The sequence below is a fragment of the Malus domestica genome, chromosome 14, assembly GCF_042453785.1.
Source record: "Malus domestica chromosome 14, GDT2T_hap1".
NCBI lineage: Eukaryota > Viridiplantae > Streptophyta > Magnoliopsida > Rosales > Rosaceae > Malus > Malus domestica.
Genome location: NC_091674.1, coordinates 19,693,537 through 19,705,592, shown reverse-complemented (window position 1 = coordinate 19,705,592; position 12,056 = coordinate 19,693,537). Strand labels below are relative to the sequence as shown.

The following is a 12,056-nucleotide window of genomic DNA, read 5'->3' as shown; positions in this document are numbered from 1 at the left end:
CAACTACTATTGGCAACATAACACTCGATGTCAGAACACCACCATTAGTCTTAAAGCAGACGTCCATTATAGTCAGTGACCCGTTTCCCTATAATAGAATTCTAAGAAGGCTCTGGCTAGTGAAATTGGGCGCCGTAACCTCCGTCAAGTACTAGAAAATCCAATTCTGCATCCTGGGAGGAGGAGTCGAAGAGATCAAGTCTGACCAGGCCTCATTTTGACGATGCATGGTGCAAATGCTAAAGGAGTTAAGGAATAAATCCTTCACCTTCGTAGGAGCTACAGAGGTTGAGAAGGATAAACCTACTACCAAATAGTAACTACAGTAGGCCGATCAAGATGATGGCGTTCAGGAAGACACACCGACAAAAGAAAAAGGATGAAAGCAGGAAGAGGACGCCGAATACATCATTCTTGATCCCGAGCAGCCAGAGAAGACGACCAGAATTGGCTCGCAACTGAGCCAGTCACACTTAACTGTTTTCTCTTGCAATCAACCAACCGATACAAGCCCTTTTTCAAGGCCATCAAGAAGGCGCAGAGAGACAAATAGAACGACAAGTGTAAAAAAACATTTCAAGACTTGAAGAGATATTTGACATCCTCTTTGCTACTATCTAAGCTGGAAGTAGCCGAGAAATTATACATCTATTTGGCCATCTTAGACGTAGCAGTAAGCTCTGCCTTTATACAAGAAGAGTTAGGGGCCCAAATGCCAGTATTTTACACTTCTAAAGCTCTCATTGATGCTAAAACAAGATACCCGATTATTGAAAAGCTAATTTTGGCGCTAATTGTTACAGCTCGGAAGCTCAGACCATACTTTTTGGCACATACGGTCATTGTCATGACTTAGTTTCCCCTACGATCTATTTTATATGGTTTAGACATTTCTCAAAAAGTGATGAAGTGAGCATTGAAACTCGACCAATACGGGTTGGTTTACCAACCTCGCATGGCGATAAAAGTTCAGACCTTGGTAGACTTCATAGCAGAGTTTATTCCCGGCCTATAAGTCACAACAGCACAGCCCAAAGACACCCCAAAGTAGCCAAGCATACCCTGGCTGCTCCAACCTTTCTGACAAAGACTTTTGGCGCCTACACGTCGATGGTTCATCCAACTACAAGGGTTTTGGAGCAGGTTTGGTTTTTATCACCCCAAATAGCTTGATGCTCGAGCAGACAATCACTTTAGGCTTCAAGGCATCAAACACCGAAGCAGAGTATGAGGCCTTATTGGCAGGCCTCTGAATGGCATAAGATATGGCAGTCAAGAAGCTCGCAATTCATTCCGATTCTCAGCTCATCACTAGCCAGACTACTGGGGAGTATGCATTAAAGCATCCAATGATGGCATTATACCCTGAGAAGGTACGAAAACAGCTTGAGGTATTTCAGACTTACACCCTCATACAAGTATCACGGGCAGACAATGTTCACATAGACATTCTGATAGCCTTAGGCTTTACTTTGGACTACTAGTTTAGATGTTTTATCCCAATCAAGTATTTGGGAAAGCCGAGCATAGAAGAAGAACCAGCAACCGAGATGTTACAAGTCAATGCAACCCTAAGCTGGCAAGATCTCATTATCGACTACATAGTCAATGGGACACTTCTTGTAGAAAGATTGGAAGTTAAGAAGCTCCAAATAAAGGCGGCACGCTACTACATGTGGAACGACATTCTTATCCAAAGATTTCTTTCAAGCCCACATCTCTGATGCCTAGCGCATTTTGAATACTTAAAAGTTTTAAGCTCGATGCACGAAGGAGTTTGGGGAAACCACTCATGAGGCTGATTTTAAGCACAAAAGGTCTTCAACGTTGACTATTACTGGTCCACCGTGCATCAAGACACTAAGGAATTTGTTCAAAAATATGACAGCTACCAATGCTTCAAGCCTGTACCCACACTGCCTCCTAGCGAACTCTATCCACAGACAAGCCCATGACCATTCATGCAGTGGGCAATCAACCTGGTATAGCCCATGCCTTTCGCTACTAAGGGTAGAGCCATAATGATTGTGGCTACCGACTACTTCACCAAGTGGGTAGAAGTCGAGCCCATGATCACCACTACTTAATCAGACATAGAACGCTTCATATGAAGGAACATCATTTGTCGATTTGGTATCCATAATTTATCATCACCGATAACGGCTCGTAATTCGTGGGCAAAGACTTGGCGAGGTTCTTCTAGAAATATGGCATCACGCAGCACATGTCTATGCCTAAATATCCCTAAGGTAACAGGTAGACAAAGGTATCCAATAAGACAATCCTGGACTGCCTCATGAAATCCCTCACAGACAAACAAGGAAATTGGCCAGACGAACTTTCCTGTTTGTCTATACCTAAATATTCCTTCAACTTCTCGGTGTCTTATGGGCGTATCACATAACTAAACGACGAGTAACTAATGAAACTCTTTTCTTCTTGGCATTTGGTTCAGAAGTAATCATCTATCTCAATGTCATTGTGCCGAGCATCAACACTATACTACCAACTTTGGAGTATCACAAAAATGAGATAGCCATAAATCTAGATCTAGAAGAGAAGGAACGCGAGAAGGTCATCACCAGCATTGCAGCCTACCAGCAATAACTCTTCTCCAGCTACAACAAAAGGGCAAAGGTTATTTCAGCTGGAAGATCTAGTCCTAAGAAAAGCATTCATCACTGCCCAAAGAGAATGCTCTAAAAAATGAATCCTATCTAAAAAGGTCTGCACAAGGTCAACAGAGTAGGCGACAAAGGTAGCTACACCCTCACCACTATGAACGACAAAGAAATCTACAAGCAGTGGAATGCCTACAACTTACGGAAATATTATGCATGACCTCTCATTTTTCCCTGAGTTCTGCTTGGATGAAATAAAGCTTGAAGACTCAAACAGCTCGACGAGCACTACCTCGCAAGCTCAGGACTATCTAGTTGTTATGTAGTTTCTACCTTTCAGCTAAGTTTGATATCTTTCCTCTCATTTTTCAATGAAGATTTATGAAGTTATTCATCATTTGGCTCGATTACGTATTTGCAACAATTGTCTACTTTTGTTCTCATTGAAGATCATGCCCAACTAGGGACTTATCGTAAGAATTGCGCCCCTGGCAGACCAACCATGCTTTCCCACTAGGAGAAGGTAAACTATGTACTCTGAATATCCAGACGTGGAAGGGTCGGGCTACCTTGGTGTAACTAGAGCACGATAGCCTGCGCCGACATTCCTAGAAGTAGCCACAATGGTCTTTTTTAAGGCTTAGCTTGATTGAAAGATTTTAGGTATTTAGCTTAATCTGCAAGGGACATGGCCTTAGAGACGGATGAGGCGTGCTATGCAGCTCGCACTTTGGATGGCTACCCACGAAGATGGACCACAGTTGAGCATCCTTGATGTGACTAGCTGTTGGTAACCTTCGGCTAGGCATATTGTATGCGACTAACTAGCGATCTTCGTGTTACGGAATAATATTCTATCTACTCATTAGAAGGACATCCCTTTTGAGCATCCACAATGTGACCAGCTAGCATTTGCAGCTGAGCATCTCTGGTGCAATACATAGGTGATCTTTGCGAGGATAAGGAATTCTAGGTTTGGCTACACGTATAGGGTTCATGCGGTTGAGCATCCTTGATGTAACCAGCTAGCATAAGTAGCTGAGCATCTTATATGTGACCAACTAGCGATCTCTGCGTATCCCTGGAAACCTAAAGTCGCTGCCAATTTAACGAGCAACCCACGATTTCTGGAAAATCGTTAGGAACCTAAAACTGTTGCCTATCTAAACGAGCAGCCTACAATTTCTGGAAGATAACTAGGAACCTAAAGTCGTTGCCAATTTAATGAGTAGACTACGATTTTTGGAAAATCCCTGGAAACCTAAAGTCACTGCCAATTCAATAAGCAGCCTACAGTTTTCTGGAAGACTGCCTATAGTACACCCTTAAAGCAGTTAATCACATAAACCTGTACAACCGTACAATCTTGTGAAAGATTAACAAGTTAGTGTGCATATGCACTGCCTAGTGCAGAACAACCCCTTGGGTTCACATTGATTCCTAAAGTGTTGTACTACTTGCTATGCAGTCTACGAAATTGGTTAGATAAGGTGTAAAACGTTTTTTCAAACCACTACCCACGAAATTCCATAGAACTCTGCATTTTTTATGCGAAAGGGTAGTGAATTTCGTGTCTCAGCAATCTTTAGTATGTTGTGATGCATGCCATACAGCTCAAAAGATTGGAGAAATGATGACCAGCTAAGCAACCAATGGTTAGGGGCAACAACGTGAGACAAAGCTCAACAGTTTCTTAGAAGATAGAAGCTAACAACCGAGCAGTCATACAGACTTGCTTGCTTCTGTAAGTTAGGCGCTTGACTACTGGCTCTGTTGTTAATAGCTTTGCAGAGGTCCTAAGTTTAGATCAACAGTCATGTAAGCCATGCAAGCCCGTCTAGTTATTAAAAAGCAGCAAACTACGACCTTGTGGTTAAAGATCTAATGGACCACTGATACAAAACATGCAACTACGGAGGTCATTTGGGCTAGCAAGTTAAAAGTTTCAAAAGAAGACTCGAACAAGCTAAAAATTGCACAAGACAACCCAAAGTTAGCACCTAAACCAAAGAAGATAGGCTTAACTACTTTGTTCAAAGTAGTCTACTTAGTTGTTCATTCTACAGCAAAAACTTGAAGCAAGGAAAAGAGACAAAGATGAAGAAAATCGAAGAAAAATAGTTTATTAATTTCTAGCAAATTGGTAAACTAGCACGAAGACCAATAAAGTTCAAGTAAAGAAAAAAGCAAAGCAGGAAAGGGAAAGAAAGTAAATCCAAAAGTCTATCAAAAAAGATTACTCCTCAGCAGCTTAGACATTATCAACAGCCGTATCACTCATAGCAGCATCAACCTTCCCCTCTTCATCTACAGTTGCCTCATCCTGGGCAGCACTGTCATCAATCGCCCTGACCTGGGTGACACTACCTTCGGCCACACCTACCTTGACAGCCTGATCCTCAGCTGCTTTACAAACTGTGCCCTCGAAGGAAAACTTAAGTAGATCTTCGGAAGAAATAGCTAAAAGCTCGAAGTCCTTATCAGAAAAGGCGTAGTCAGATGGTATGCCAAGGAAATGATCTATGTAGCCAAGCTTGTAGAAGTCAGCTTGACCTTCCAGCTTTATTTCCTTGGACTTAACTCTATTGACGACCTTCTTCAGACTCAAACTCTTTAATTTTCTCAGCGACCGAGCAAGCTTTTGCTACCATGGCTACTGCTATCTCCTTAGTAGCGTTGGCGTCATCCTACTCTATACGTGTGTACTTGGCTGCCAAGATAACATATTTTTGCATCATAGCAAGCAAGGAACCCTTCCGTGAGTGAGCTTCACGCCTCGCGAAAAAACTAGAGTCGACAACCTTGCTTACGCCATCAATAAACTTGGCACATGTTTTCGTGTCCTCAAGCAAATTGAGCTTCAATAGCGCATGGATCTCGAAAAACTCCCCTAAGGCTGGTTTGGTAGGCTATTCACAATTGTTCATGGGGGCAAACGCTTATTTCTTAACAAGAAGGGCCTACCTTGGCAGTGCAATCACCATCCTCGCTATTCGTCATTGCACGCACCTTTGAAATCGGATCGGACTTGGGCACGGAAGGCTGTCTCAGAATAAAAACCAGGTACATGGGCACATTAGAACTTCTCCGCTGCGCAATCCTGTCAACGACTGTTTTAGCAACCCTCAAACCAGCAGGCTTTACAAACTCAGATCTAGCAGCCTCTTTCTTTCTCTTGGAAGAGGTTAAGTTAATCACGGGTCTCCCAGCAGTGGACGCACCCCTGCGAGCAGCAAGGGAAATCTTCAGCTTTTTCTTCACCGATGACTCTTGAGCAGGTGATGAATATCCATTTTTCCCGCCTTCACTAGCAACAGGGTCCACGATAGCGACTAGACAAGCAAATGCCTCACCCTTGATCCTCTTAATCTCCTTCTACGGGGACAGCCCACCTTTCTTCCTATAAAGAAGATTGAGCAACCAATGCCACTCGGGATATTCAGCAAGGGTCCCTAGTGTAATGTACACCTTCTTCATGTTTGGAGAAGTCTTGGGAGTTGAACCGAATTCTGAATCTACATAACTAAAGAATGACAAATAAAAAGGTAGCACAACAAACGTATAAAGCAGCTTAGAGACTAAGCAACCTACTTACCATCAATGAAAGTAATCAGAACGCATAGCCCAGGCGAAGAGTTTAATTCCCACTCTCCTCTGATCTCTAGGGTTTTCCTGGCCCATTCATGATCCCCTTTGCTCGAGTGGTCGAAGAGCCTATAACGGGTCCTCAGCTGCTTCACACCATCAATGTGACCTATGTCAAAGAAGTACCAAAATTAGTTGGCAGTCAAGTCCAAGTAAAAATACTGCTCAAGTTATGGAACTCCACCATCTCGCAGACCATAATCGGAGAGCACTGAGCAAGAACACACTTCATAGAGCAGATCACTTCCTGGAAGAACCAAGGCATAGGAAAGGTAAACCCCAACACAAAGTAGTAGGTGTGAAACTTGATAGCTTTCCTAGACCAACACGGTTCACAGCTACTACCATCATTGGCCATTCATACAAACCCTAGATGGAATTGCATGCTTAAACATCTTGAAGAATTCTTTGAACTTTTCATCAGAAGCTACCTTGATATAAGCAGCGCAGAAGTAACCTAGCTTACTTGCAGATCCGCCTTGGCGATATAATGGAAGAATAAATTCATCATCCTTGTGGCTCGAGGAAGACATGTTTGAAAAAATCCTATAATGACAAAACAAAAAATTGTCAGAAGGCTACTCGAAGAAGAAAACAAATCACATGGAGTAGCGTACCAGACCACAGCCCAGCTGGCTGCCCCACGAACCTAGCGTACCAGACCCAAGGCACGGGCCCAACATGCAAGACCCTTCTTTGTCTCGGCCTGGCCTCGTTTTCCTCTCGACCCAACAGGCCAGGCCTCATGCCTTCTTTCACCCTCACAGCCCAAAGGCCTTGCAGACTAAACCAACTGGAAGGGGAGTTGGCACCCCCGTGCCTCCCTCTTTCTCTTGTATCTTTCATCGTTGCACAAGCCCAAGCCCAGTAGCCCAAGACTGGCGCCCTAGCTCCCAAGACCAACGCCCCAACGCCTAGGATCGAGATCCATGCACCTATCCCAGCCAGTCAACGCACACCTAGCCTAGCCAGCTGAGCCGCGCCATATTGACTGCAGTAACTAAGCTGCCACGATATCAACAGCATAGCAGCCCGTAGTTGCCATTTTCACTCTGTCGACCCAAAAATTCAAGCCCTAAGGCTCCAAAAAATCAAGAAGAAGGAGAAAATTAATTTTTTCTTACCTTGGAAAAAAAGAAAAGCAACGGAACACAATTCTTTGCATGGGTAAGGGAAGAAGATTGCTAGAGGAGGGGGAACAAATATCCTCTGGCTTTCTCTCTTTCTTGTGGGGTTTTAGTTGCACTATAAATTTATTTAATCCCCTGCTTGACGCAGACTTAAATAGGTTTTGGTGGCAATTACATTCCCTTTCTAGAAGGATTTAAATTTCAAGTCAAAGAAGGAATCTACATCAAATTGGGACACAAACTCCATTGCAGCTTTGGATTCCTACACCTCCTGCCTTTTCCTAAGAGCAGTCCAGCAGGTGTGGAGGCATTTGTGGAGCCAAAAATAATCTCATAAATCATGGAGCTGACACGTGGATTATTTCCCAAGAAAGACAAGATTGCCCCTATTAAATGAGCAAGGAGCAGCTCATTCACCACGCCCAGCTAAGGTAGAGTAGGCAGAGATCAATGAATGCTCAAGGCACCCATGCCCGTAGGAAAAGTCAAAGGTACTTATGATAGGATAATTCCTTATTCTTATTATAAATACATTCCTAATCAGAGAAAACCTCCTTCAAGTAAGTAATCGTAATTCCATTTATTTATGATATTTATCAAATTACTCCAAGATATTTATTTACAAAAATTTCTTTGGAATATTCCCACCAAACATTCCACATAGGGCCAGCCACCCCTAAACCCTAGAGGGCCGGCCCACTTCCTCATTCTCTCTTATAAATACACCCTTTATCTCCAAAATTCATGAGACTTTTTGCTACCTACAAACACTTAAACACATTCTTTTTAGAATTCTAACTTTGGCATCGGAGATTCTTTGGCCAAGGCCCCCTATTCATCATGGGCGCATGAGGCTTTTGACCTTAATCTTAGGTGTTAATATTTTACAGGTGCAAATTTGTCAATCAAATGAAGGTGAAAATTTGCATCCACAATGTAGACACTTGAGTGGACCATTCCGTTATAAGTAAAATTCTCTCTTAAGAAAGATACTATTGTTCCCTACTATGTTTGACAATATTCAATTTAATCTAAGCCAATTCCATCATATTTAAGTTTACTATACATATATACATATACATATACATATACATATACATACATATACATACATATACATATATATACATACATATATACATATACATATACATACATATACATACATATACATACATATACATACATATACATATATATATATACATATATACATATACATATACATATACATATACATACATACATATACTCCTGGACACCAAACGAAGCAACTACCTCAGATGCACAAATTACTCGGTTACCTTTACTATAGGTTTCTTAATGACAAATAATATGTCAAATGTAGATTATGAAATTAAATTGTGGGGAAAAACTACGTTACAAAGTAGTTCTTGCTGACAGTCATCTCGAAATTTCTCTGCGAATGCTAAGGAAAATGCCTAATGTTCTCAAAACCAGTGTTCCCTCTGCACACTGTGAGTAGTAAAACTTTGTGGCCTGAATAGCTTTATTCTAGATAGACCATCTAGTTAAATCATAGATAGACCATCTAGTTAAATCATACTTTTTAGATCACACGATGTAGTGGTCAATGATTAGATTTTTTTTTTAAATTATTAAGCAAGGAGACCAACCATCAATTACTATATCACGTAGTCTACAAAATATAATCTCAAAAGGTAGTCTCCCTAGCCACTTAGTATTATGGTTTAGTAATATTTATTTTCACTTGTAAGTAAGAGGTTATAAGTTTGATTCTCGTCAAAAGCGAATTTGAACCACATTATTGTTAGCCATTGTGAGGCTAAACCCATCCTATTTTTCTTAGTGTAAATAATATCGTTTGTTTGAAAAAAAAGAAAAACAAGATAGTCTCCCTCACATTTTCCTTTTTTTTTTAATTTTTTTTATGGTAATGGAATAAAATAAACCAATATGGTTTGAATGGCTAGCCGAAGTTTGAAAAGAAATATATGATTCCACATTTGGATTTTTCTGTATTCCAAGGGCCCAATAACAAAGCAATTACATGCTAGCTGGATTGATATAATCAAGAAACGTCACAATAAATTAATCAAAATCACCCAAACAAGAAAAACAAAACCATATTTCTCACCAAACGAAACACTTTTCACATTCAAACTTCATCAGTTCCTCTCTGAAAAAACCATGCTAACCCTAAGAGCAAAACCTAGAAATAAGAGCCCCAAACATGACGACCTAATAAAAAGCTACGCCAGCTCCTTCGCCGACTATGAAGACTGCATCGTCGGTTTCATGGACGATCTGCCACTTGTCTTCTGTGGGCACGAGAAGAAGTGTTTGGGTTGCGGGGAAAGGCTTGCCCACCTGACACTGAGGAGTGTGCTGAGAGGTTCGGTGGGTGTGATCGGAGAGAGCAAGCTGGGGATGACTGAGAAGGTGGTGCTGTTGGGAGGTAGGGTTTGTGCCGTGAAGAGGTTCAGGAATGTGAGCTCTGGGAAGCGTGAGTTTGGGAAGAGAATTGAGCACTTGGCTCAAGTGAGTCAGAAGTGTGAGTATCTTCTGCCTGTCATTGCTTATTTGTACGCTAAGAGGATCAAGTTCGTTCTCTCTGATTATAAACCCATGGGAAGCCTCGCCGACTTGCTTGCCGGTAAGCTTATGCATTCACTTGGACGTGCTTCCTAAAGCAGTAATTAATTCTAAAGTTTCAAACACTTTAAATGATGAATTTGTTTCATATTTCAATTGTTGAAATGATCTATGTCATCTGATATTGAACTAACGTATCGTCAATCTTTGATCAATATCTCTTCAATATTTAATTTGAATTAGTTCAGCAATTAAAATTTGATTACATATGTAAAATAATTATATTAACAATCAGGGAGCCTCTTTAATTAGCATGAGCCTACTAAATTCCTTGTCCATTTGGTGACGATTTGTGTGTTTTGGTTTCAGACTTTGTCCATGATCTTTGTAAAATAAATATCAAGTATTTTTCGTCGATTCCAAATAAAAAAACGTATTAAAAAAATTAAAAGGTTCATATTTTCAATTTTTGCAGACATAAATTTCTAGGGAAATAGTTTTTGCACACTTTTTTTATTCCTCATCCACAATCATATTTATTTTTGACATTTAGATTTAATAAATTAAGAAAAATCAAGCGCCAATAAACAAGGTTGTGCGCAACACATTTCTCAATCTCTTAATGCTTCTCCAGTAGAAGCTGCAAATGTTTTGGAATTAATGGACCTTTTACATTTTTTTGTTGGTCAGAAAGTTCTCCAGTAGGAGAGATGTACATAACTTTGATATTGTCAACCAGACGCTAGGACATTATTAAGTGAACACTGTTTGTACTTAGTGATATCTGACAATTATTTTGGTTTGACCATAAATTAAGGTGCTAGGCAGCATGGCCACACAGCATTGGAATGGAACCAAAGGCTCACCATAGTTAATCATATTACACGAGCAATTGCTTTCATCCACGGACAATATCCTCCATACGAGAAGAAGATGAAGATGGACGTACATGGGAGCATTAGGCCATGCAATGTCATGGTGAACATGGACTTCTCGGCCTGCTTGTCGGATTACGGATTCACCCAATTGGCGCAGCCGGTAGAAAGTTCAAACACATGGCAGCTGATGAAGTCGCCCAGCTGGCAACTGGAAAATAGTTTCTGTGATGAACTGAGTCAGAAGAGTGACATTTACAATTTTGGGGTGATACTGCTGGACATATTGGCAGAACCAATGGGTTTGGGAATGACAAGAGGCATAAATGAAAAGCAATCAAACATGAAATTAGAAGGTGGTTTGGAGTTTTTTGAGTTTCCAGTGAAGGAAGGGAAAGAGAGGAGGCAAGTGTCAATGGTTTTGCATATTGCTTTGGCATGTACAAGTGCCAAACCAGAGGCTAGGCCTTCAATAGAGGAGATAGCTTTTAATATCTCGAAGATATTGTAAGTAGTGGTAACTAGACTTTAATGAAAGTAGAAAAGTCCTTGTTTGTGTACAAGGGATCGATGTAATTACCCAAGCAAAATTCAGAAAATAATAAGAGACAATAAATTTCTTCTGCAATGTTAACCTACTTGTAATAGGAGAAGTCACAAATTGCATGGGTAAGCAAAACAAGGGTCACAAATTGCATGGGTAAGGAAAAAAGGAATGAAAATTTGATCAACTAGCTCCCTCATTTATATGATTACTTACTTTAAAGTGGAGCTCATACATTTTTCTTTTCAAATTCCATATGTATTAGTAAACTAAGGCTAGCATAAATTTCAAAGAACGGTTTGTTGAGCAAAAAATAATCTAAAGAATTCTGGAGGTGACAAGTGAGTTTTTTCTCGAAGGAGACAAAAATACTCTTATTAAATTGACGAAGCCCACAAGATTTCCACACGTAGTCGAACATTCCTAGAGGTTTGAGTAGCTGACTACAACATCACCAACTCCTCTGCCCATGACAAGGAGAAAAGTACAAAACATTAAAGATATAATTATTTACTAAATCTTATCTTTAATACTCTCCTAGTTGAAGACCAACTCAATCAAGGAAGGAATCACAATTATATAAAGGAAGGATACTTCCAAGATAATCTCAAGATTTATAAAATAATATCTTTGAGATTATTTCTTCCTCGTCCATCATATGGAT

The 12,056-nt window shown here is 40.6% G+C and overlaps 1 protein-coding gene across 1 annotated transcript; it reads left to right on the top strand.

The window, feature by feature from the left end:
• The first annotated feature begins 9,501 nt into the window (after positions 1–9,501).
• Positions 9,502–11,476, top strand: LOC114821155 (probable inactive receptor kinase At3g08680). Its single transcript, XM_029093086.2, has 2 exons — positions 9,502–10,034; positions 10,791–11,476. Exons 1-2 carry the CDS (start codon positions 9,569–9,571, stop codon positions 11,357–11,359), a joined length of 1,035 nt encoding a protein of 344 aa, XP_028948919.2. The 5' UTR covers positions 9,502–9,568; the 3' UTR covers positions 11,360–11,476.
• Positions 11,477–12,056: the final 580 nt, after the last annotated feature.

Excerpts from the sequence above, each read along its gene's own strand:
- LOC114821155 (XM_029093086.2), top strand. The coding sequence starts at position 9,569 with ATGCTAACCCTAAGAGCAAAACCTAGAAATAAGAGCCCCAAACATGAC. Across the intron at positions 10,035-10,790 it reads CCTCGCCGACTTGCTTGCCG|GTGCTAGGCAGCATGGCCAC; the intron begins GTAAGCTTATGC and ends CCATAAATTAAG.